The following is a 27,411-nucleotide window of genomic DNA, read 5'->3' on the forward strand; positions in this document are numbered from 1 at the left end:
CCTTTTTCTTTTGGATTCATGCCTTTTCAAAAAAGATCCCTTTCTGTAGTATAGTGTTGAAGTGAATAAACTTTGTTGCAAGTATTCACCTGAGTTTTTCCTTGAATTGCATTTTTGATCAGATTTAGTTATTTGGCCTGTGCATATTTGAGACTTCAAGAAATGAATAAAACAAATAATATAGAAAAATAATAGTTTTTATCAATAGAGTCAGGCTCCAAACTAAAACAGTTTATATTTAGAGACAAATGACTTTTATCTTTTGCGTAACAAATTACTTTCTATTAGAAATTAATATTTTATCAGCATATCTTCACGGTTACTGTGCTATTTGTTCTTTTATGATTTTTAGCAATCATTTGAGTGTTAAAAGTCTTCATTTATTTCAAGGGTGGATAAAGTGGGTTTCAAAGCTTTAAAAGTCATCTAAATTATGGAATAAAGCCTCATTAACATTTATTATTTAAAAAATATATAGGTGAGCTTTGGATGAACTCATAATCCACTTGATAATTTTTAAAAGTTATTAACTGCTTCCTTAATGTTCACATACATTATCAAGTCCTGGAGGAATTAAGAAAGGGTCCCTGAGGAATGTACAGGAAGAATTAATGAGATCCTCAAACTGCTGACAGGAGGATGCCCAGACTGTGTGTACCATTGTAAAGATCAGAATAAATAAAGAATAAGTAAAGAGAGGATTAAAAAAAAAGAAGAAGAAGAATAAGTGTTCTAAAGAGAAGGAGCAGAGTATAAAAGATAAAGTCTCATGTGAGATAATCTTACTATTGTAATATGAAGATTGCTTACTAACATTCAAATTACTGTACTTGGGCAGGGGTGGCCAAGCAATTGGATGGGATCCACTCACTGATAGCGTGCTAAACAAACTGCAGCTGTGATTCATTCTTCATCAAAACCAGCTCTTTAAGCTGGGTGTGGTGTAATCCTGGTGGCCCGGGAGGCTGAGGCAGGAGGATCTCAATTTTGAGGCCCTAAGCCACTTAGTAAGTGGCTTAAAATAAAAAATAAAAAGGGCTGGGGAGGGTTGGCTTGTGGCTCAGTGGTAGAGCACTTGCCTCGCACGTGTGAACTACTGGGTTCGATCTTCAGCACCACATAAAAATAAAGATTTTTTTTTTTTTTAAAAAAGGCTGGGGATGTGGCTCAGTGGTGAAATGCCTCTGGGTTCAATCCCCACTACAAAAAAAAAACCCAAGCAAACAAAAAGAAAGATAAGCTTTCCCTCATAGAATCTGGGGGTGGGGGTGAGGATGGGGGAAGATGACAAGAAAGTAGCAGGGAATCTATTAGAGAAGAGGAAGGTGACTGAGTGGAGAGGGGAGAGAAGAGAATAAGAGAAGGTCATGGGGTAAATAGAATCAAAGTATGTTATTTGTATGTATATGAATAAGCAACAGTGAAACTCATTCCATATAATAATTTTTTTCTTTTTAAGAAAGGGTCCCTAAGATTAGGATGACTATATAATTTAGTTTTCAAACTGGGTGAAAGTTTGAAGAGTATACTGTTAAGCTGGGTGTGGTTGTGCACACGCCAGTAATTTGGAAGGCTGGGATCATGAGTTCAAAGCCAGCCTCAGCAATGGGGAGGCACTAAGCAACTCAGTGAGACCCTGCCTCTAAATAAAATACAAAATAGAGCATTGGTAGAGAGCCCCTGAGTTCAATACCCAGTACCTGTACCCCCCACCCCTGCCCACCAAAAAAAAAAAAAAAAAAAAAAGTGCTGTTAATTTTATCAGGACTATAAGCATAACCTGGAATAGTTCCAGTAAAAAATAGTTCCAGGTAGTTCCTTCTCACAGTTTAATTATAAATGACAAATTAGGGAAATTTTAGAAATATTGGGGTATAATAGGATTTTGTTTTGAAAGAGAGCTTTTAAAAATGGTATTGTTCATCTGGAATTGGTTTAGAAGTATAGGATATGCAGTCTTGGAAATAGCTTTGTATTTTGAATTTTAATTTATGAGTCTTTCTACTTACTGAGTTAATCAGTTCTTTTCACTTTGTTTCTCCTGGAGGATTTATCAGGATAAGAAAAGAGGAAAAACTCAGACTTTTTACATTTTCATTTTGATACATTTACTTGGTTTAGATATTTTAAATTTTAATTTTCTGGTAATCTATGTATTGTACTCTGGCATATACTCTTAGTTAGGAATAGCTTGAATGTTAAATTGTGATGTAAGGTAAATACATTGAAAAAAGGAATTAGACTTTTTGAGGTTTTATCTCAACTCATGTAGATCCTATTTGTGATAGATGGTTTTAGTTTGGATTTTATTAGTGTTTGAATTTATTCAGTTTTATATGTTTGGAAATGTTTAGTATTTAAAATGTATGATGGCTTTCTTTGGGCATTAATGTAAAGGAAGCTCATTTATTTTTACTTAATACTTCTTATGGAAGAGAAACCTGATGAAAATGTTTCTTGTATTAGGTTATAGTATTAGTCTGAGTTGTATAGTTGCTTTTTTTTTTTTTTAACCCCACCAGAATTCAAAGAACTTTGATATAGTTGATGTATATGTTAATGTATATATGAGCATTTTTATTAAAATGTTCATATAAGTTTTAGAGCTCAGAATAAAGAAGCGATATATTATTATATAAATTGTACTGAGATAAAAACACATGGCAAAATAGCTAAGTTATTTTTATTTATTTTTTTCCTTGTGATAGAACAAGTAAGAAGTTTGCGACAAAGCACTATTGCCAAGCGTTCAAATGCAGCACCTTTAAGTAGCACAAAAAAAGCATCTGGGAAGACTGTATCTACCCCTAAAGCAGGGGTGAAACAACCAGATAAATGTCAGATTAAAGAAGAAGTTTGTACATCACTAAAACCTGAGTATCATAAGGAGAATAGAAGGAGCAGCAGACACATTGGACAGATTGAAGTGGTACCAGAAATATCAGTGTCTTCAGCTCATTCTTCAGTGTCATCTTGTCTTGAAATGAAGGAAGAAGATGGATTAGATTCCAAGCATAAATATAATAATCAGGGAGAAGCAAATGTGCCATCTCATGAATTAAATAGTCCACTTCTTTCAGAGACTTGCGTTAGTATTGAAGAAAAGAAAAATGAAGCTCTGATGGAAGGTAAAATTAAGACTGTTAGTAGCCCATTGTTTCAGTTTTCAGGTAAAGAAGATGATGAACAGAATGATTCCATTTCAGGTAAAATGGATGAGACTGCTGAAGAAAGGAGGGCAAAGGGAAAACTTGAACAAGAATCAAAGGTGGTAGCAAAATTATCTCATGAGGATGACCAAATTATTGAGGAACCTGAATCTTCTTCTGGTATGTCTGGTGATACTGCTTGTATAGATACAAATAAGACAGAGAAGAACCTTATAGATTTGCCTAGTTCAGTGGATAAAGTGACTGAATGTAATTTGGAATTGAAGAATACCATGGATATTGTTGATGAAGCTGAGAATTCCCTTCGAAGAACTAAAGTGGAACCGTTAGGTTCTTGTGAAGACACAGAGTCTAATGATATTCAGCTAAAGACCACTGAGTTTAATAAATCAAATTCAGAGGTGGTTGATACTAGTCCTTTTGAACCAGAAACTAATATTTTAGAAAATACTATTTGTGATGTGCCTGACCAAAATTCAAAGCTGTTGGATATTACTGAAAATATTAAAATGGAGCCTCATGATACAGCAAACCTTCAGAATGATAGGAGCAGCCAGTCAAGTAGTGTATCTTGCTTAGAGTCAAAAAACACAAAATCCAAACACACAAAACCTGTAACTCATTCTAAGCAAAACATGACCACAGATACTCCAAGGAAAACTGTTGCAGCAAAGCATGAAGTAGTGCATAACAAGACTAAAGTTAATGTTAAAAGTGTGAAACGAAATGCTGATGAACCAGAATCTCAGCAAAATTTTCATAGACCAGTCAAAGTGAGAAAAAAACAAATTGATAAGGATGCAAAGACTCAGAGTTATAATTCTGGGGCTAAATCTATGAAAAGCCAAGCTCATTCTGTGTTGAGAAAAACATCACAGGATCAAAATGTAGTGCAGACTTCCAAATCTTTAACTCATTCTTTGAGTGATAAGCCTCTTCCTGGTCACCCTAGTTGCTCTAAAGAACCTCATCATCCTGCACAAACTGGACACTTAATACATTCCAGCCAGAAACAGTGCCATAAACCTCAGCAGCAGGTATCAGGAGTGAAAATCACTAGTCATGTAAAAGAAGAGCTTGAACACCCAGGCCTTGAGCATTCTAAGGAGGATGATAAACTGAAACTAAAAAAACCTGAGAAAAACCTACAACCTCGTCAGAGAAGAAGCAGCAGAAGTTTTTCTTTGGATGAACCACCATTATTCATTCCAGACAACATAGCTACCGTAAAAAAAGAAGGCTCAGATCATAATTCTTCATTTGAAAGCAAATATGTATGGACTCCCAGCAAGCAATGTGGGTTTTGCAAAAAACCACATGGCAACAGGTGTGTGTGTGTGTGTATGAGTGATGTATACATTGAAGAGAAATTGGTTTTGTGGCGGGTGGGATTAGTGTGAGAATTTTTTTATATATACAGAAATTATTTAATATACAAAGACTTTTGCAAAAACCAAAAAACCCCTCATCAATCCTGGATAAATGATAGAAAGATGGAGCCACTGAAATTACAAATATATCATCCCAGAACATTTTTAAAAGCATAATCTGACCAATAGCTGATATATACAGAAATGTTATATTGTAACCAGTGAGAGAGAGTGTAATTTAGTAATTACATCTGAAAAAGATACTGAAAACTTTGGCTTATCCGAAAATTGTTACACTGCCTTGGGGACTGTAAGTTATATATCATTCTATTTGGCTTGAGAAGAACTAGTAATAAAGTATGAAGGTCATAATGGAAATTTAATTTTCTTTTGAAGTTTTTTTTTTTTTTTAAATAATGCACATTAAAGACTTAATACTATCACCTCAAAACTGTCAAACTTGACTTTGGAATGAAATTTGATAGCTGAAACAACTGTTAAATTACACAGTGAATTTTGTATGTAACATGAAATAGAGTGAGAACATGTATTTCTTTTTGGAATGTTGTAGTGATTACAGTAATTTTTTGTGAGTTCTAGTCTTTCAAAATTTTAGTTTATTTAGCATTACTTTTCATTATTCTTTTTTAGAATTCCATTAATAGTTTTATGACACTGCCTTCCCACTCCAATACATTTTTTTATTTACTGGCTTTTTTAAGAAAAGGAAAACAAGATGAAGTGGAATTTGCAGCTACAAGATTGTCCTGATCAAGTGTTCACATTGCTGTTGGAACTTCTGTCAACACTGATACGATAAAAGGAAATTATAACTTGTACATTATTATGTTATCTTTATTCATGAAAGTTAATATTAGGGTGACTTTTCCTAGCACTGTCAGACTAAATAAAAATGAAACTAAATTTGGAGAGGGACAATTTTAGTAAAGTATATTGTAATACATTATTTTGATGGGGAGGAGTTGTTAGAAGAGGGGAAGAGTTGGGGTTCTCTAAAAAATAAGTTTTATGTCAGAGAGTTTCTTCATTTATGATTTATGATCAGTACAAGGCTTATTTTCAGCATCTGGGGTTATTTCATAACAATATTTTCCAGTTTTTTCACATTGTGATTTTTTTGAATACAGTGCTACATTTGTCCCTACTTTTATGGTTTTTATACTTTTTTTATATAAAACACCTTATTCTGATATTTCAAAATGAGCCTACTATTTTTAGACTTAAGAATTAAGAGTTAGATGGTGCTTTTAAGTAGCCTTTTAATAAAAGCCAGCTCTTTTGTGTCTGCTAAAATCTTCTAAAAATCATCACGTTGACATATGGTCAGAGAAATGGAATAGAAGCCTTAAGTGAAACATGGGCATAGAGTTGGAAGCTGTGTTTAAGTACATTATACTGTAGCTTTATTTTTTTTAAGCATATCTTTATTTTATTTATTTTTTTATATGGTGCTGAGGATCAAACCTAGTGCCTCACGCATGCCAGGCAAGCGTTCAACCACTGAGCTGTAACCCCAGGCCTTCTATTGTAGCTTTTTAATAGATAAACTTTTGTTCTAATGACCCAGTCTTCATGAGTTTGTCCAGGCTTTTTAATACTTCATCAACATCAACAGTTATTTTCATAAGATGAAGATAAGTGTTAGTTCTATTAAAGAATTTTTTTTTAAACTTAATGCCACCTTTGAGATCTACTCTACATTGTCTAGAGTATCTTTCCTCCAGTTGGAAAATGAATCAGAATGTTAGATGTATAGGAATTTTGGGTTCACCCTGTGTAATTGACCTAGATAATATATGAAAAAAAATTGGAAACAATCAGTTTTGGAAGGAGCTTTACAGAATTCTTCAGTCTTGTGAATAAAGAAGACTAAGTGATTGCTTTTTTCTTTACATATCAACTAGCCTTCTCTGCTTTATTATATTGCATTTACTCAAAATGTACATTTCACATAGTAATTTTCCTATTTTAATCCACATGTAATAATATGAACTTATTTAAGGGAAAATGTATAGAAATAATTTTAGTCCTCTTTGATGTCACGTATTAGCTACACTGAAAGTTATTTGTTAATACACAGATCTGACATTGTTAGCCCTTGTGACATTGCTTCTGTAAAGACTATTTTAACTTCAGCATTTTACACACACTGCATTTGGTATTAACCTCCTGATATGTGCATCCAGCTGGAAATTATATTTTGTAGTAGAGAGATTCATGGCATAGCCAGATGTGATGAGCAACTTCTACATTTATCATAAAGACAGTAGGTATTAACTCTTTAAGATGCTGTGTAAGGTTTTTTGCTGCTTCTTCCTAATTCAGCCTAAAACCAAAAGAATGTTGTTTTAAAAACTATTTAACGCTTCGTTTTTCAATAAATGCAACTTTTGAATTTTTTAACATCAGCTAGTTAGCATTTTGAAAGAACAAAGTCTTAAATACCTTTTGGTTTCTACTTCCTTAATTCTTCAAAAGATGCTTGTATCTTTAATTTGCATTGTACTTTCATGGCCCTCGTTATAGATTAGTATATTGGATAAAGTTTTTAAAAATGGAAAAAAAATCTTCTTAGTAAAATGTATTCATAGATTTACGTTCAAATAAGAAAACTTATTTCTGAGAAGGTAATTCTTTTCTAGAACTAATGATTCTGATTTTTCTCAGAATTTTGTAGACAAAATATTTATAGACATATTTTCCCCTCCATATTAGATTGTTGTAATAACAAATGATTTAATGTTTATGTGAAATAGAATTCTTTTATCTTAGAATAATGAGTACAAATATACTCTACAGTAACATGGGCTAGGCTGACACTAAAAATTATTCAGAGCTGAAGGCCCATCTTATAACACATAAAAGTGTTAATGATTTGTGACATAAATTTTTTAAGAGTAGAAGTTCTCATTATTGCTTCTGTAGTTTACTTTGAAGAAACTTGAAAATTTTCTAAGAATGTGTTTTGGCTCATGCCAAAATGATTCTTAACTAATTTATACTAATTTGGTTCAGTTAAATGATCCAGAGCTAAATCCTACACAGTGATTTTAGATCAATATTGATTACCGTAGCATCTATGGTACAATATTTTCCTTAATTTCTCTTCTGAGTAACCAGAAATGCAGGGACAGGGCAAAATAATGGGAGAGTAATTATTAGCTACTTCACCTCTTGCTGTACTGTGTCATCCCCCTTCCTCATGTCTTTAAAGTACAGTAACCCGGAAAGGGAAGAAAATAAACTCCTTATGTGTGTATGTGTATGAAAAATCATCCATTTTTAAAAGTATAGCTTAAAAAGTTCATGGTACTTCTAAGTTTTAGATTTTAAAATAGTCACTATTTACATTTTTGGAGAATTAGTTCCATTTAAAGTGCATTTCATTTTCCCCTGTGGAAATTATTTTTACGAACATCATTTTTTTTCCCTTGATTAACTGCATGTTTTTAACATAAAACCTAAACTATTAAGATATCATCTGTAGATGGCACTAGAGGTTAGCTTTTCGGAGCCTCTTAAGTTTGAGATATGTCCAAAATAAATTTGAAGTAAGGCACAGTGAAATAATTACTTAAAAATTTTATGATCATAACTTATTCTTCTCTGGTTAAGTTAAATAAAAATTTGAAAATACTATGTGTTTTATAATTTGACATTTAGAATAGGATTTGGCACAAAAGCATAGTCCAGGTTTTCAAGTTGTGTCTTATTGAAATCATTTCAGACTTCGTTTGAAGAAATCATAAACCAGCTTTGTGGAAGTAAAGAGACATCACCATTAGCTTTCCTTAAGTATTTCAAGTCTGTTCATATTAGTTGCTTTCAGAAATAATGCTTTTAACTTTGCAACTTGAAATGAAGACATATTGAAGCACCTGTATTATTAAAACCTTTTTTTCCCCTTTGGCTGGAATATCTTTATCACTGAAACATATGAAGCCATCAAGGATTTCAAATCTAGACATCACCTCTGTTATCTAGAGATCTTCTATTTCTGTCTTAGAAACAAATATTCCATTGTTTGAAATTTTTTTCATGTCTTGTGAATCCAAAACGTGTTTTTTAAATTTTTCAAACCAAATGCATCATTGGAAAGATGAGGACTTAACCTGATAAAAGTAGCACAGCCATAACCAATGAAGGTTAAGAATGATAAACATAGATATGAAGAAGCCAAGGCACAGAAGTAGTTGGCAAAGGCACATGAGTCAGGAGAAAAGCAAGTGCTGCTATGGAGGAATGAGGTATTTGGTGTGACTTTTAAAACACCTTGTGAGGATGTATAGTTAAGATTTTAATTTTTGTATTTTCAGTGTTAAACAGGATCTCCAACCTGCTCTATTTAGAGCAGGTTGACTCTACAATCCAGTGTATTGCCTTTACAATTTCTCCTTCCTATTGGACTACAAGTCTGCCCCTATCTGCCTCCCACTACAGGGAATTGAGCACAGAGGCACTCTACCACTGAGCTACATCTCCAGCCCTTTCAAAAAACTTTAAAAAGACACGTTCTTACAAAGTTGCCTAGGCTGGTACCAAACTTGTGATCCTCCTGTGTCAACTTCTCAAGTTGCTGGGATCACAGGTGTGCCCTAATGTGCCCTACAGACTAAAAGTTCTAAAAGAATTTTGGCACTTGGTGTTTGCAGTGGTGTCAAAATCAGTAGACTAGACAAGTCTTTAAATGATTAAAGAAGATAGAAGTCTTTAAAACATACCATGAATTGCTAGCCTGAAGAAGGAAGAAGGAAAATGTTAAAACATGAATATTTGAAGTGAGCTTTGTAGTTTTCCTAACAACAGATTAAAAAGTATGTAAAGGAGATAATGTCTCTCTTACATTGCTGTTTACATATCTGATTTGCCAATTTATTCTAAAGTAATTAAAATTATAATTGAGGAAAAAAACATTTTTGGAATGATGAATCTCATGTCTTTAGACTTACTGGTAGTGTGATTAGTGATTTATTGTTTAGTGCATTTGCTACTAAAGTGCAGTACAGGGAAAGACTGACCAGAAGAATGGAATTAAGATAGAATCTGAATGTTATTACCTTCATGTCAAGGTTGCATACTAATCCTTTGGAAAACAAGTTTTTTATCTAAAGCACTTGGGCATTAGTAGGAATATCTTTCTCACCCAAAAGTTTATAAACATTTTTCAGCTGAATCTTACACAATGAAAGCATATTTTGAGCTTAAGTGATACTGGTTAATAAACAGTTTTAGAGACCCCTTATGTTTTTACTTACATTTTTGTTGCTGTTTTTTTCCTTTTCACTTAAAATAATTTGGATAAACAATTCTTCCCCAATTTTATGCATGATTTCAAAGACTATAGCTGTAACTTGAATGGATTATGATGAAATTATCACAGAAATCACTTTCCTCTGGAGAAATTAATTGATTCTGTAATTTGTTCTATGTGGCATTCTTTATGGACAGATCTGTTGTCCTTTGTTTTTATTCGTGATGGCGTGTTGTTTGTGTCCTCCCCACTCTAATATTTTCTCATGCCAGAGGAAATAATTTGAAGTTTTAGAAATTCCATTTTCATCATGTTCTTTGAAATTTGCTCCATGTTGAACTAATGGAATGGGTAAAGGTGAAAACATGCAAAATATCAGAAAATCAAATATTGAACATTTAATTTAGTCTCACTTTTGACATTGATTTTTTTAAAAAATCACAATTTTTGTTGTTTTTTGCTTTTTTTTTTTTTTTTTTTCCAGGTTTATGGTTGGCTGTGGGAGATGTGATGACTGGTTTCATGGTGATTGTGTTGGGTTAAGTCTTTCCCAAGCACAACAAATGGGAGAGGAAGACAAAGAATATGTGTGTGTAAAATGTTGTGCTGAAGAAGATAAAAAGACTGAGATATTAGACCCAGATATTTTGGAAAACCAAGCTACAGTTGAAGTCCATAGTGAAGATAAAACAATGGAATGTGAAAAGCTTGGGTTATCAAAGCACATGACAACAAATGACAAAACCAAATACATAGATGATACAGTGAAGCACAAGGTCAAAATTTTAAAACGGGTGAGCTTTTTATTGGTACATTTTGTTATTTTAAGAATTTTGTGTGAACCAACCGTGAGAATTTTGAAATTTCAAGGTTTGAGTTTTTCTGGTGTACAGTTTTAAATTTATGTTTTCTTAAAAATGAAATTTATTTAAGAATATTTGGATAATCATGGTGAAACCAGATGGTGGCATCTTCAGAATATGCAAGCCTTATTTCTCATGGTTCTCTGTGCTATTTCTGTAGAGGCTGCATTTTTTTTTTTAAGGCATTTCAGAGCCTTTCAATTTGAATAAAACAGTAAAATATTTACTTGATAAATTTTGAGATGATAAAAACTCTTTGATTAAGTCAAAATTTGAAGACTTTAATATGTACATTATAATTTGACATTTAGAATTGAACAGAATTGTCTGTTAGGATGCTTGTGTGATCTTGTGATTTGTAAGTATAAATTGTGCTTGCCAAGTTTTTAAAAAAGCTTTTTAGACCATAAATGTCAATTTTTTAAGTATTTGGCATTATTATTTTCAAGTTGGAAGATTTTTTTTTCTATTGTTTTTCCTGTAAGGAAAAAATTACTTTTAAAATAACTTTTAGTTTTCATCCCCGCCCCCAGCCCCATATTTGCTTGGAACTCTCACCTCATTATTTTTCTCCTAAAAGGTTGGTCAGTTTTCCCTGATCTTATATTTTTAACTATTTTCTGAAGTGTTTCTTTTCTTCTGTTTTTTTTGTTGTTGTTGTTTTTGTTCTTTGTTTTTGGTACTGGGGATTAAACCAGGCTGAGGCTCACCTTGAACCATGCCATCCTCTGTCTCAGCCTCCTGAGTCGCTAGACCTTCTGAAATAGTTTTCTAATAGAAATTTCAAGATGCTTGGGGCTGGGGTTGTGGCTCAGCAGTAGAGTGCTCGCCTAGCAAATGGAGGCCCTGGGTTCGATCCTCAGCACCACATAAAAATAAATAAGTAAAATAAAGGTATTGTGTACAACTACAATTAAAAAATGAATATTTAAAAAAAGAAAATTTCAAGATGCTTAACAGGAGCAATATAAAGGATACAATATTTTATCTCATTGAATTTTCTTGTCTTTTCATTACCTTTGATTTTTTAAATCCTTAATTTGTTATAGAATACTTCAGAGAAGGAAATAGTAGCAACAAATACATAAGAATAGACAAGTATGATAATCTAAAAGATAGCATGAATTTTAGAGTTGGAAGGAACCTAGGGACCTTTTAGTCCAACCATTCTGCTTTGTTAATATTTTTTACAATTCTAAGTGAAAGTCCAGTTTCTATTTGAAAAGCCTTGCAAGGGACTACATCTTCATTTTAAACAGCTCCACTTGTTAGAAAATACTTCAGTTTGAGCTGAAATTTGCATCCCCAATGACTAATCTTTCTACAATACAATATGGAAGATAATAGATTCAAGTACATGATTGTTTCTCCAGAATCTTCCCCTTATTTTCCCCTGATTTATAAACTCAAGTTCTTTCAGACACTACTTATGAAACAAATCTGGATTAAGTACCAGTTTTCAAAACCTTGCAGAATCCAACATTATCTGTCCTACTTTTTGAGAATGAGATTCTGTCCTTCTGATATTTTCTATTTATTAGTTTGGTCAGCATCAAAATAATTTATAATATAGACCTGGGAGCTCCATTAAACAGTTTATAGCATATGTCTTTGGAAAGTTTCTTAATTATCACCTCTTGTATATAGCCTCTATTCCAGTATCTGTGTCCAAAAAGGAAATGAGGTTAGTCTGATTTTGTAAATGTATGTACCATCCAAGTGATCGTTGCTTTCTTTCTTTCTTTTTTTTTTTTTTATGTTGATGGTGACCTATTGAATCTTTGAACATGTCTGATGTTAGTTTATGGAATCTGCATTTCAGAGAGAGAATTTTTTTTTTAATATACATTTTTTTAGTTCTCGGCGGACACAACATCTTTGTTTGTATGTGGTGCTGACGATCGAACCTGGGCCTCACGCATGCCAGGCGAGCATGCTACCGCTTGAGCCACATCCCCAGCCCTGGAATCTGCATTTCAAATGTCACTTCCTATCCCTAAATTTTTATGTTGAGCCATTTATTGAGTTTCTGTTGTGTGGCATGGTACTATCAGATTTAGGCATATAACATATCAAAATGTGTTGTTGTTGTCAAGGAAGTGTAGTTGGAGGGGTAAAAAACAAAAACAAAACAAACAAAAAAACCCAAGTAAATAAAAAATTAGAATATTCCCATTCTAGAGAAAATAATTTTTTTATATATATACTCTTATAAACTTACGATCATGTTTGTCAATGCACAGCATTTTTCTGTCTTTCAAGCACATAGGTTTGATGTGATTAATTTCTACCAAGGATCTCAGAATTCAGTTTCATTAGTAATTCTTTGTGGGTTATAATTAGAACCAGAGAAGCAAGGATGGTTTATTTTGCCCCTGGGATTTAAAATTGTCAGTAGGCATACTGAGAACTCAGTTGATACACTTACGTAGGCAAGTGTGACTTCATTTGCTTTAGAAATATAGTGAAAAATGAAATGCTTGTTTCTCCACAATTTCTTTTTGCATATCTAAGCTAGCTAAGAACTCTTTTTTACCTTATGCCTGATTTTCTTTCTGTTAACATTATTGGGAACATAATCTCTTGCCCTTTTCTCCCTTCTTTTATAGGCTATTGTGTTTTGCAAAAAATAGGTGTGTAACAAATGGATTTTGAATGAAAGCAAATCTTTTTTTTACTAATAAGGCTTATATTTTGTACATCTTTAAATATCTATCTATCTATCTATCTATCTATCTATATATATATATATATATGTGTATCTGTATATTTATTTACTTTTTTGGATGCTGGAGATTGAACTTAGGGACACTTTACCCTTGAGTTACACACCCTGCCCTCTTTTTGTTTTTTTATTTATTTTGAAACCAGACCTCTCTAAGTTGTTGAGGCTGGCCTCAAACTTATCATCCTCCTTCTTTAGCCTTCCATGTTGCTAGGATTACAGGCATGCTTCACTGTACCTATCATAAAATATGTGTTCTTTTTGGTGGGGGGCAGGTACTGAGGGTTGAACTCAGGGGCACTCGACTACTGAGCCACATCCTCGCCCTATTTTGTATTTTATTTAGAGACAGGATCTCAGTGACTTGTTTAGTGCCTTGCTTTTGCTGAGGCTGGCTTTGATCTCTCAGTCCTCCTACCTCAGCCTCTTGAGCCACTGGGATTACAGGCATGCACCACCACACCTGGCCAAAATGTTTGTTCTTAAGAGGTAGTAATACCAATAAGGTTGAATTTTTTTTATCCATATACTATTGAGGCTTGTTTCCTGTTTAAAGATTATTTAGTGGTATTCATTTTAATGAATTAAGTGCTATTTTTCCAGGAGTCTGGTGAAAGCAAAAATTCATCAGACTGTAGAGATAATGAAGTTAAAAAATGGCAGCTAGCTCCTCTTCGAAAGATGGGACAACCAGTTTTACCGCGGAGATCTTCAGAAGAAAAAAATGAGAAAATGCCAAAAGAGTCTACAACTGTTATTTGCACAGGTGAAAAAGCTTCAAAATCAGGTAGTGTTATTAAAATAAATTGTTATATGCTAATTTATTTGTTTTATTTTGTACACAATAAATAGGGGATTTTTTAAAATTTGATATTTTAATAGCAGTAGTGATAGTTTATATGGTTGGCCTTATTTGTAATTCAAAAGTATTACTCTGAGATCTGGGAACTTAAGGCCCCCTGCCTTCATGGCACTTGGATACTAGTTGGAGAAGCAGAAAATAAGTTGACAAGTAAGAAGAGAGTGTTATCTTAAAGCCTGTGAAGAAAAAGTATAGTAGTGGGATAGAGAGCCACAATCAGGGAGAGTGCAGGGAACTTTTGTTTTAGATAGAATGAAAGAGGTAACTTGTAGATTTGAGGAAATGTATAGAGTTTTTGGAGAGATAAGTAAGTAAGGGACACAGTAAGTGAAATCTTTGAGGCAGTAACAAGCTTTGTATTTGAGGAGTAAGAAAGTCAACATGCAGTCATTTGAAGGTAATGCATGCAGTATAGAATATTAGTCAAAGATGAGGCTATAGAAAATTATGTATTGTGGGACCATGAGAAGGGTTTATATTTTGTTCTGAATGTTATGGGAAGCCTTTACAGGGTTTTGTATAAGGCAATGATAAGTCAATCTCATTGATCTGTGAATATTGGATTGTAGGAGGGTACAAGAAAAATCATATACCAGTTAGGAATCTGTAGCAGTATCTTGTGAAATAAATGATGGTAGCTTGTAGCAGATGTATAATGGAAATAGGGAAAAATGGTCAAATTAAGATATATTTTACAATAGAGTAGACAGAACTTGCTGATGAAGAAAAGAAAGTCTTAGAGGATGATTGAATAAAGTGTTGGCATTGTTTACTGAGATGAGGACAATGCTAACATGGGGAAGAAAATTGAAAAGTTATATTTTGGTCATTAAAACTTTGAAAAGTCTGGAGCTGACAGAAGCCTTTGGGGATCAGTATATAAATTTGGGATTGATCAGTACATAGTTGTTATGGAAGTTAGGAAGAGGCTAGGAGGAGAGAATCCAGCAAAAGAGACTGAGAGATGTCCTTTTAGGAAATAGGACAATTGAGAGACCGTGGTGACTTGAGGACAGATGAAGTTTCAGGAGGCAGGAAATACTGAATTGTCATATGCTGTCTGGACATCTAATAAGATGAACACATACTGTTAAACCTATGATTTAGTAAAATAGAGATCATTGATGAGAATGGTTTCAATGGAGCAGTAAGGGGAAAACCCAGTAGTTTGTGAACGAATGCAAAGGTGAGGATCTGCAGATATTTATTACATATAACTTTTTCAAGGTGTTTTGCTACTTAAGGAAATATAAATGATATATGATAGTCTCTTAAATATCATATATTTATATTTATTATATATTATATATATGTTTATCATTATATTATATATATATTGTATTATGTATTTACCCTTATATATAGCTAGAGGTGGATGTGGGATCAAGGAATTTTTTTTCTAGAGGATACTTTATGACATGTTTGTTTTCTAGTTTTCCTAACACTCATTTATTGAAGAAACTTTTCTTGCTGCCTTTGTTCAAAATCAATTGGTTGTAAATAGGTAAATTTGCCGGGGCGGGGTGGGGGTTCACAGAACATTATATGTTTTGTTGGACTGGACTATGTATCTGTTTCTATGCAAGAACCATGCTGTTATTGGTTACTATTATTCATGTTGTATATTTTGAAGTCAGTATCATAAGGCCTTCTGTTTTGAAATTTCTGCTCAGAATTGCTTTGGCTAATTAGGATGATTTGTGGTTCCATACAAATTTTAGGAGTGGTTTTTCCTACTTTTGTGGAGAATGTTGTTGATAATTTCAGTAAGCATTGCATTGAATTGGTAGATTGTTTGGAAGAATATGGACATGTTAGCAATACTCCATTTCTTCTGGTCCATGAACATGGAAGGTCTTTCCTTTTGTGTGTCTGTATGTGTATGTGTGTCTTCAGTTTCTTTCACCCAGCATTTTATAAATTTCATTGTAGGGATTACCCATTTTTATTGATTAAATGTATTCCTAGATGCTATTTATTTATTTATTTATTTATTTATGGTTCTTGGGAATGGTATTGCTGTCTTAATAATTTCTCAGTAATTTCATTATTAGCACATAAAAATGCTAATGACTTTTGTATATTGATTTTTGTATCCTGCAAGTTTAGTAAATTTATTTATTGTTTTAGTTTTTTAGTGGAGTCTTTATGTTTTTCTATGTATAAAATCTTGTCTTTTGCAAACAGGGATAATTTGACTACCTCCTTTCTTATTTGGATGCTCTTTCTTTCTCTTTGTCTTACTGCTCTTGCCAAAATCTGAAAAATTTTTAGTATAAAGCTCAAAATTTTCAGGTTTTGGATGTTTTGATTAGAGATGCTCAGTTTATAGTAGGGAACATGGTTTGTGTTATGAGAGAAGACCGATAGGTTGATTTGATGATGGGAAGATTTGTAAGATGACATTTTTCTCTTTTGTTAGTGAAATATGAAGTGATCAAATCTTGTTAGTTAGAGAAGATTCAGTAAAAGAGTGTGAAATAGATGTCTCGGAAAATGGGAAAAAAATTGCTGGGAAAATATGATAAGATTAGGGTGGAAGCTCAAATTACTCAATATTTATGATTATGGGTTTAAAATGAGATCTGGAAATAATAGTGCATATTTTTCTCCAGTTACTTTTAGATGTTTGTAACCTGCTTGGGTAAAAGATGAAAGTTGGCTTTCAGCAGAGTTGTGGTTTCCTGATAGAGATATTTTTATTTTGTTCCTTTTAGATATACATGACAGTAGAGTGTATTTTGGCATATTATACATACATGGAGTATAACTTATCCTATTTAGGATCCCATTCTTGTGGTTGTACATGATGTGGAATTTCATTGGTTGTGTACTTCGAGTATAGGAAAGTTATGTCCTAATCCCATCCCCTGATAAAGATATTTAAAAAGATAGAATAAAGGTAGTAGGTAAAGGAGTGGTAATAGTGTTGTACTACCTAATAAAATTTGACGGTGGGAAATTGAGGCCATGCCTTTACTGGATTGGAAAAATGGTTAGCATCACGAATCAGGGAAATAGAAATCAAAACCACAGTGAGATACCACCCAGTATGCAAGACTGAAGATAACAAGTGTTGATGAGGATGTAGAGAAACCAATTGCAGACCTTAATATTCAAATTAATAATATCAAATACAAGTAGAACAAGAAATTGACTAGTTTTGTGATATTAGGTAGGGTCACTTAATTATACGCTAACCTAATAAGTTCAGGTCAAAATTTCAAAATAGCTTTTTAAAAGCTAATTAATACATACACATGAAAAGTAACTAGCTTTGAAAAATCATTATTTAAATTGGGAAAAGAGTATATATAGTTTGTAACTTTAGGGCCACCTTTTTAATCACTGTTAATTTTAATTATAATTTCAGTGTCAGGAATATTTCAATATGGACTTTGAGTTCTTGTTTCTAAAATAGTGACTTTTAACTAGTCAATTTTGATTATAAATTTACATTATCCATTATAAAGGAAAATGGGTTTTTTACAAATAATTTAAAGTTTTGGTATTTGTTTAAATTAGGTACTCATGAGAAGCAAGAGGTAAAGAAGAAGAAAGTTGAAAAAGGAATGCCTAATGTGCATCCTCCTGCTGCTTCAACTTCCAAGCCTTCTGCAGATCAGATCAGACAAAGTGTCAGACATTCTCTTAAAGATATTCTTATGAAAAGGTAACACACATTGTTACTACAGAATATTTCATAATATATGCTTCATATATTTGAAAAATAATTAAATTATTCTAATTTTTAAGACTTACAGACTCAAATTTGAAGGTACCAGAGGAAAAAGCAGCAAAAGTTGCCACAAAAATTGAAAAAGAGCTTTTCTCTTTTTTTCGGGACACAGATGCTAAATATAAGAACAAATATAGAAGTTTGATGTTTAATCTGAAAGATCCTAAAAACAATGTAAGTGTGTTTTGCTCATACCTATGAATATTTATGCTTCCAACTCTTCTGAATACATAGTATCTGAGATTGTACTATAGTAGATCTATAATTTATTAATTGAAATGAGATTATAGAATTATCTCTTAGTTTAGAACATGTGGATTTTTTTGTTTGTTTGTTTTAATTTTTGTTGTTGTGGGGATGGAACCCAGGACTTTATGCATGTTAAGCAGACACTCTGCTATTGAGCAGTATCCCCAGCTTACAACATACAACTATAATAGTGTTCATGCTACTGCTTTATGAATTTTTCATAGTACTGAGTACTTAGTGTTATATAATCAGTATGTTAAAATACTACATGTCTTACTTTGGTTTATGTGAATTTTCCTTGCATAATTGAAACTATTAAAAATTCTTTAATATGTATTCTTCAGAAAACTCTGTTAAGCTAAATTTCATAACACTGTATTATTACTTTTGATTTAAATCTGAAAATAGAGCCGCACACCTTAAAAACATAAATAGTATTTAGATTTAAAAAAGATAAAACAACAAGAAAATAAAGCTGGTTATAGTGGTGCATGCTGGTAGACACAACTTCTCAGGAGCCAAGGCAAGAGGATTGCTTGAGCCCAGGATTTCAGAGTTGTACTGGGCAACATAGAATTGATCTCAGAAAAGGAAAAACAAAAAAGAAAAACCAAAAAAACAACCCTATTGCATTTGGATAAATGGATGGAGTTAGAGAAGATAACGTTAAGTGAAGTTAGCCAATCCCCAAAAAACCAAATGCCAATGTCTTCTTTGATATAAAGAAGCTGATTTATACTGGGATAGGGAGAGGGAGCACGAACTCTAGATAGGGCATTGGGGTTGGAGGGGAAGAGAAGGAGCATGGGATTATTAATGATGGTGGAATGTGATGATCATTATCATCCAAAGTATAGGTATGAAGACAAGAATTGGTATGAATATACTGTGTATACAACCAGAGATATGAAAAATTGTGCTCTGTATGTGTAATAAGAATTGTAATGAATTCCACTGTCATATATAAATTTAAAAAAATAAAAAACAAACAAAAACCCTATTGCAGGGTGAGCAACACCCTGCCTGGGTAGATTACTGCTCAGAAGGTGTGAGCCGTCTGGGAAATAAATTCTGAAATAATTGGTAAGAAATAAAGATAGAGCCAGAGATTAGATATAAAAAGTGGAGCATCTGATAGATCTTACAGTCCTGATAGGAACTGGAATTGAACAACTGAACAAAGACTCTGATTCTTTATTTAAGGGGGAGTACATCAAAGGCAGGGATAAGGTTTCATGAGTCTTAGTTGGGTACTTCTCAGTGTGGCAGGGGTCTTACAGTAAACAGGTTGATTGGCATTTTGGTAAGCCACATTAATCTTTGAGAGGCTATGTGTGGCTCCAGTGGGTCACTCCATCTCTGGTGCTGTGCTGAACTTGTGATGGAGCTAGGTAGGAAGCCACATGAACCAGGTGTTCTCAAACCAGCAGGATTGCTGCTGGGAGTTCCCAACACCAGGCTTTCCTGCCTAATGGGTTCAACATCGTTTTAGTTCAAGTACGGTTCATATATAGATGGCTTCCAGCAAAACCCCAAAATAATTCCAGTGAAACACAATAAGAATGTGTGTTAAAAAAAAACTAAACCATTTTTACCAAATTCAACATAACTTTAGTTCTAAATATCTTTATCAGTGGAGTAACATTTGTTGAATCTTGTGTTTTCTTGAGATTTCTTATTTGAGACTTAGGGAAAGCTCAAACCTGTGTGTGTCAGTGTCAAAGGTATACCTGTGGTGAGTATACTAAGCAGAAGTGATGACAGTGAACATTTTCAAAGTTCTAAACATGATTGATCTCTTTTGTGTTACATTTACCTAAGTTTAGCAGTAATTGTGTTACAGATGACTCTAGGTAATGGAATATTAATTAAATGTGACCTTCTTATGTAAAAGTTTGAACATATGTGATATAAATTTCTATAAGGATATTTACTGCAATACAGTCAACCTTCAATATCCTTGCATTCTGATCCACTGATTGAACCATTAGCAGGTCAAAAAATACTAAAAAAATTTTTTTTAAAAAGGAAAAAATTGACTCTGTACTAAACATGTACAGACTTATTTTTCTAATTTATGTCCTCTAAATAAGAGTTTAGTAATGATGTACATGGCACTTACATTGTATTAGATATTATAAGTAATCCTAGAGATGGTCTAAATTATAGTTATGCATCCCTTAACAACAGGGCTGCTTTTTGAAAAATTTAACATTGTGAATTGAACCATTGTGTAAACTTCAAAGAGCATATTTACACAAATGAAGACAGTTAATGACATCTTGTTTGTCATTAAATGATATAATCTTGTGTCCACCATCACACATGCAGCCCATTGTTGACTGAGATGTTGTGACATGTCACATGACATGTGTGCAAGCAGGTACATAGGTGACATGCAAATAGTACATCATTCTTTATAAGGGACTAAAACATCTGAGGATTTTGGTGTCCATGGGAAGTCCTGGAACCATTCCCCCTGCAGATACTGAGGGATAACTATATGTGATTTAAGCATTTTCTCAAACTATACTTAAAGTCTGCATTATGCAATCTGCTATTATTGCCCAGGAGAAATCAGATATTTCTCTTTTTTTTTTTAATTTTTTATTTTTAGTTGTAGACAGACACAATAACTTTATTTTGTTAATTTTTTTTTTTTACATGGTGCTGAGGATTGAACCCAGTGCCTCACACATTCGAGGCAAGTGTTCTACCACTGAGCCATAACCCCAGCCCCAGATATTTCTTGAATAATCTAGCTTTTCCTTAGTAATTAAATAAAGACTGACTTCCTTTAGATTTTTTTCTTAAATTTGATTCTTTACACTGTGTCCCATCCGATACTATCAGAATTTAAACATGTAAAATACTAAAATATGGACGATATTGAGTAAAGCTCTTTTAGGTAGTTCCCTTCTATACTATGGATTGGTTATTATGACAGAATATGTCCCTGGATAGACTTAATACAATTTTTGAATAGGTCTATAATGGTCCCTCTATATATGCTTCTCCACTGTGTTGATTTTTATATTAAATGTATATTTCACTGCCTTACAGTATAAACTTTTTGTTTAACTTTGTGTAATATGTAACATAGAAATCATTAAGTATTTGTAAATGAATTTTCAACATTATATCTTTATTTATTACAAGCTTATATACAGCAGCTTCTCTTTAAAAAATGTTTCTCTCTCTTTTTCTTTACATTTTCAAATCCATTCAGATACTGTTTAAAAAAGTATTGAAAGGAGAAGTAACTCCTGACCATCTTATAAGAATGAGTCCAGAAGAACTAGCTTCTAAAGAGTTAGCTGCTTGGAGACGAAGAGAAAACAGACATGTAAGAATATCTATAAATATGTGTTTGATTATGAAAACCTATATTTTTCCATCATTAGGGAAAAATATAGAGAGATAAATTCAGTATAGAATACGCAGTAATGAAGATTTTTTGTTCTGTGTTCTTCTAATTGTTTCTGCTATATTCTTCTAGTTTCATTTTTTTTTTTTTTTTTTTTTTTTAAGAGATGGGGATCTTGATATGTTGCCCAGACTGGCCTGAACTCCTGGGCTTACCTCCTGTCTCTCAGTTATCTGGGACTGCTGATGCATGCTTCCTCTGTTTCTCAAAATTCTTCTGTTTTTCTTGATCTCTGCAGGGTTTTTTCATTTCCTCTGATTTTAGGCTATAGAATTGCTTTGTGATTTATTGTTGTATTTTCGCAATCAGAAGAATGGGAAAATAGGTAATTTTTTCCTTAATCACATATGTATTTTTCATAAACATAGTTTGAAGGTATTATGAATATTGGTAGTCTATAGAGCCAAATGAAATAAGTCCAAATAAAAATTTTGTGCTAGTTTACAGTTCTTTATTATTTGAAGTTTAAATTTTAAAAACTCGGAAAAAATAAGTTTTTTTTAAAAATATGGATCTAATTTATTGATAAAACCTGAGTTGCCATGTGTAAGTGTTCACATTCACAGAAATACTGTGTGTTTAATTTTATGGTAATATCTCAGATTTAACTGGAGTATTATTAAAACATATAGTGTGTACTCCATACTGCATTTTTAGAACTGAAAAAATTGTGAAAGTTAATGGGTGCCAATAGTTTTCAGTTGAGGATTGTGAACTTGAAGTACCTTTAAAGAGTAAGTGAGTATATGACTTAGAGCTATTGTTACAATGAGATATTGGACTGTATTACCTAACATCTTACCTCTTCTTCTTTGCCTCCATATCACAAATATGCATATGCCTATCCTGTAGAATTTTCTGTTTTTTTTTAAGTTTTCTCTTTGTTTTTCCCCTGGTACTGGGGGTTTTACCACTGAGCTGTGACCCCAGCCCCTTTCTATTTTATTTTTTAAAATTTTGAGACAGGGTCTCAGTAAGTTGCAGAAACTGATCTAAGTTTTGCTATCCTTCTTTCTTAGCCTCCTGATTCCCTGGCATTTTAAGTATGTGCCACTTTGCCTGGCCTTTCTCATGCTTTGAAACTGGCTGCAAGTATCATCTGCATTGAAAATGAACTTATTTTTTTCCTTAGGCCCCATATCTGATTTCTTCCTATAACAGATGATTTGCCCTTAACAAAGGCAATAAAAATGAGCAGACCCATCTTTACCTTCCTTTACTCCATTCATTTCCCAGCTACCTTTTACTAATTTTTGCAGTATATGCTATGTTTTTAGGTTTTGTTGCTAAGCTTGTTCAACTGTGAATTATCATTGTTATTAAGTAGGCTCAGTCAGGAGACAACTAATAGTGGACTGCTGAGTTATTTTTGATCTTTGCATAAACTGCCATTGTTGGGAAAGTTAGAACATCAAATTAGGAATCTAGGGGTAAGATAGTTCTTATTTCCCTGTGGTAGCTGCCAGAAAGTACAAAATCAGGAAACAGATTTCAAATATAAATGATGTTTCACTGATGTGCAAATTATATTGCCCAAGTGGCATCCTTTTATAAGATACATGTGAAATTCTCATGGCTGGGTTATAGTCTAATTCTTATAACTTCAACACTTAAAACAATCTCTGGCATATATAAGCTCTCAGTATATGTATTTTGTATGAGAGGATTACTTAAAGATTAAAAAAAATAAAAATCATGTATAATGAATTGTTGATTTTTAGGTAAGCTTTTATTATTATTTAAAGCATACATTTGGAAATACATATTTTTAAATTAAATCTTTCCTGTAATATATTTCCTGTTAGACCATAGAAATGATTGAGAAAGAGCAGAGAGAAGTTGAAAGACGACCAATCACAAAAATAACTCATAAAGGTGAAATAGAAATTGAGAGTGATGCCCCAATGAAAGAACAAGAAGCAGTCATGGAGATTCAGGTAAAGATAATAGATGTATGTTTTAAAACTTATAAAAATTTGAGATTCAGAAAAGATATATTTGCTTAATGTTCATAAAGTAGAAAGAAAAAATTTGAAACTGTCTACTTTAAAATACTTATTGATTTAATGATTTTTGAGATTGTTTGGAGTATTATTTCTGTTAGCATACAGGTTATTTGCATTATAGGCACCTTTTAAAAAACTTGTTATGATGTAGATTATTGGGGTACTTTGTAGTAATTTTTTTATAGGCTTAGAAATCAGGAGATTCTTAAGACTATGTGAGAGATGGTACACCTTTTTTATTTTCAGATTTCAAATGAGGAAAAAATTTCAAATCTTAATAAAAGCTTTGAAGAGTGAGGAATTTTCAGCTTTGGCTTTATTTTACCTAATAGCTATTGTTTTCAAAAGAAATAGTAAAAAAAAAAAAAAACTATAATAATTTTATTCTGGAAAAATATCAACGGAAATATAAATAGTTTTTTGTAATTGAGGTCATATTTTGCTGGATAAAACTAATTTTTATTCTCACTTATACTAGGAAACTACAGCCACTAAGTCATTGGAGAAGCCAGAGGGATCTGAAAAACAAAAAGAAGAGCTTGATTCCATGTCTAAAGATACCACTAGTCAACACAGACAGCATCTTTTTGATCTTAACTGCAAAATTTGCATAGGTAATTGAAATTTTTCTTCCTAAAATGTTGTATTCATTGTTAAAAGGGAATACTTATGTATTAATATTTGTAATTTAAGTAGGTTTTAGTTTGTCAGTTCTTGGTACAGCACCCACCCATTCTGAACAGTAGCATATTTTCATATGACTGGTTTTTAGGGCTTGAGGTATAGATTGATACTTAATTGTATTATATGGGCTCTGAACTGAACCCTTACCCAGGTTAAATGATAAGAATTTAACAATTAGAATGAACATCAGAAATTGTGGGCACTTGTGATGATACTCTAATTTGCTAAGGTGAAGGAGTAAGATACCATTCAGGTTTTATTATATATAACAAAATAAATCAGAAATTACTTTTTATTAAAGATGATTTTTAGAGCAATTTTAGGATATCAGCAAAATTAAGACTACCTTATTCTACATATGCATGTTGTCTCCCATTTTCTGTACCCTCCACCAAAGAGGTGCAGTTGTTATAATTGATGAACCTATATTGTCACATTGTAATTAACTAAAGTCCATCTTTACATTAGGGTTCATTCTTGGTGGTACGTTCTGTGGGTTTGGACAAATGTAGAATGACATGAATCCAATCATAGTATCATATAATAGTATTTTTACTTTCCTAAAAATTCTCTGTACTCTTTACCCTTCCTGCCACCACCCTCATCAAACCCTGGTAACCACTTTTCTTTTTACTTCTTTCATAGTTTTGTCTCTTTGAGACTATCATATAGTTGAAATCATAGAGTATGTAGCATTTTCAGATTGGCTTTTTTTAACTTATTTCATGTATTTAAGGTTCTTCCATGTCTTTTCATTGCTTGATAGCTCATTTCTTTTTAGTACTGAATAATACTTCATCATCTGGATGTACCACAGTTTATCCTTTCCCTTAGTAAAGGTCATCTTGGTTGGCCCTTACAAGTAAAAATGCTGTAAACATTTATGTGAAAGTTTTGTGTAGATGAAAGTTTTTGTCTCCTTGGGTAAGTATGAAGGATCATAATTGTTTGAATGTACAGTATGTATGTTTTTGTAAAAAACTTTATATTGTCTTCCAAAATGACTGTACTACATATTTTATGTTAAACTAGCAGTAAGAGATTTTCTACTGCTTCACAATCCTCACCAGCTTTTGGTGTTGACATTGTTTTGAATTTGATCATTCTAATAGTTGCTTTGTGGTATCTTATTGTCTTAATTTACAATTCCCTAATGACATATGATGTTGAGCATTTTTTTTTATATTTTCTTTGGTGAGGTCTCTGTTTAAATCTTTTGTACTTGTTAATATGATTGTTTTCTTATTTTTGAGTTGTAATATTTGTATATTTTGGATGTCAGTCTTCATGAAATGTGCATTTTGCAAATATTTTTTCCCAGTCTGTGCTTGTATTCTCATTCTCTTGACATTGTCTTTTGCAAAGCAGAAGTTAACTTTAATGGAGTTCAGTTCATCAATTCTTTTTTCATAGTACTTACCGTTGTTATTTTCTCTAAAAAGCTATTGCCATACCCAAGGCCATCTGGCTTCTCTTCTGTGTTATCTTCCATGAGTTTTATAGACTGGTGTTTACATTTAGGTCTCTGGTCAGTTTGAGCTAATTTTTGTGAAGGGTGAAAGTTTTGTATCTAAATTTCCTTTTTTTATGCATGTGCATGTCTAGTTGTTCCAGCACCTTTTATGGAAAAGACTGTTTTCTTTATTATATTGTCTGTTCCTTTGTCAAAAATCACATACGCATCACCATTTGTGTAAGTCTATTTCTGGGCTCTGTGTTGTTACATTTATCTCTTTGCTTATTCTTTTGCCAATACCATACTGTCTTGATTATTTTAAATTTGTAGTAAGTCCTGAAAGCAGATATTCTCAGTATTTGTTCTGCTTCATTAGTTATTCTGTATCTTTTGTTCAGGAATTACCTTTTCTCTTGTATTCTTATCTTGATTTTTCATTCAGTAAGCATTTATCTAGCACTTTTTGTCAGGTACTTTGCTGAGAAACAGAAAGTGTAGTGATGAAAAAGTCTGATGTCGAGTAGTAAAGGCAGATGATTATTTAGGTTACAGAAATAACAAATGTTGAAAGTTTATTTGGCAAGAAAACATAGCCTGCACTGGGTTGTCTAGAATGGTTGGCTGAAGAATTGATGTTGAAGCCAAGATGTGAAGGTTGAGGTGTTCCTACAGAGAGGAGGGCAAGAACATTAGTGGAAATGACATGAACCTGCATTGAATTCAAGAAGAGGAGAGAAGCATATGATTTGATTGAAGATCAAGAGATCACATTTTCAAGTGTCTTATAACCGTTTTTTCAAGCTTCACATTTAATAGTAGCAGTGAAATTGGTTTAATAAGTAGTGTCCAGCATTTCAAAACAAACAAAAATAGATTAGAGAATATCACCATGGATGATGTTTATAATGGTATGATTTTATGAAACTTTAGTTCCAAAAACAGAATACATATACACACAGGAATGCACAGAGATATATAAATTTAACAATAGCACAGAAGAATATTTGTCAAATATTGCTAGACTTGACCTATTTTTCAGAAAGCTTTACAGTGATTTCTTTTTCCTTCTTGATACTATAATCTAAAATCAATGTCATCTTCTAAACTTTACTGATGGTTTTCATGTTTTAGTAACTTAAGTAGTGCTGAATTGTGCATGTATAGTCTGAACCAATGCTATATATGGCACCAAGTAGGATAGATATGTACAGGTCTGTATGTTACTTCCCAGTACTGTTGGGTTTTGATATACTTAGGTAAAAAATTATCAGGGGACCAAGAAAACTATTCAGGGTTCTTGTTATAATATTTTCATTTTAGCATGTCTAAGTTGCTTAACATTCTTTTCCTAATTTTTCATAAGAGTAAGAGAAGAATTATATTCTCTGTTCCATTTTACTCATGATATATTTTATATTTAGGAAGTAATGGTAAAATGATTCAAAAGTGAAATTAAATATAGTACTGGTAGATCCTCCACAGTATGCTGTGAATTGCATTTCATATCAGCTAGTTTCCTTAGGGTTGGCAAGTGGGGATAACACTGGTAAAATTTCTTGTTGATTCTTAAATACAGGTGTAACATAAT

At 32.6% G+C, this 27,411-nt stretch overlaps 1 protein-coding gene across 4 annotated transcripts in view; it reads left to right on the top strand.

The window, feature by feature from the left end:
* The window catches only part of Phf3 (PHD finger protein 3), an 85,714-nt gene that overhangs the window by 48,736 nt on the left and 9,567 nt on the right, over nt 1-27,411 (top strand). For 3 of the 4 annotated variants that reach the window (XM_046432568.2, XM_046432567.2, XM_046432569.2), the window contains 8 exons: nt 2,709-4,497; nt 10,297-10,606; nt 14,004-14,187; nt 17,788-17,935; nt 18,019-18,175; nt 21,480-21,596; nt 23,483-23,614; nt 24,162-24,297. In XM_046432568.2, the coding sequence (XP_046288524.1) occupies nt 2,709-4,497; nt 10,297-10,606; nt 14,004-14,187; nt 17,788-17,935; nt 18,019-18,175; nt 21,480-21,596; nt 23,483-23,614; nt 24,162-24,297 (2,973 nt within the window). The remainder of the gene's footprint in view (nt 1-2,708; nt 4,498-10,296; nt 10,607-14,003; nt 14,188-17,787; nt 17,936-18,018; nt 18,176-21,479; nt 21,597-23,482; nt 23,615-24,161; nt 24,298-27,411) is intronic. The other variant, XM_046432571.2, reaches the window with a different exon arrangement.

Source organism: Marmota monax, unplaced genomic scaffold (assembly GCF_021218885.2).
Source record: "Marmota monax isolate L192 unplaced genomic scaffold, Marmota_monax_Labrador192_F-V1.1 WCK01_AAM20220418_F8-fsc00116, whole genome shotgun sequence".
Classification (NCBI taxonomy): domain Eukaryota; kingdom Metazoa; phylum Chordata; class Mammalia; order Rodentia; family Sciuridae; genus Marmota; species Marmota monax.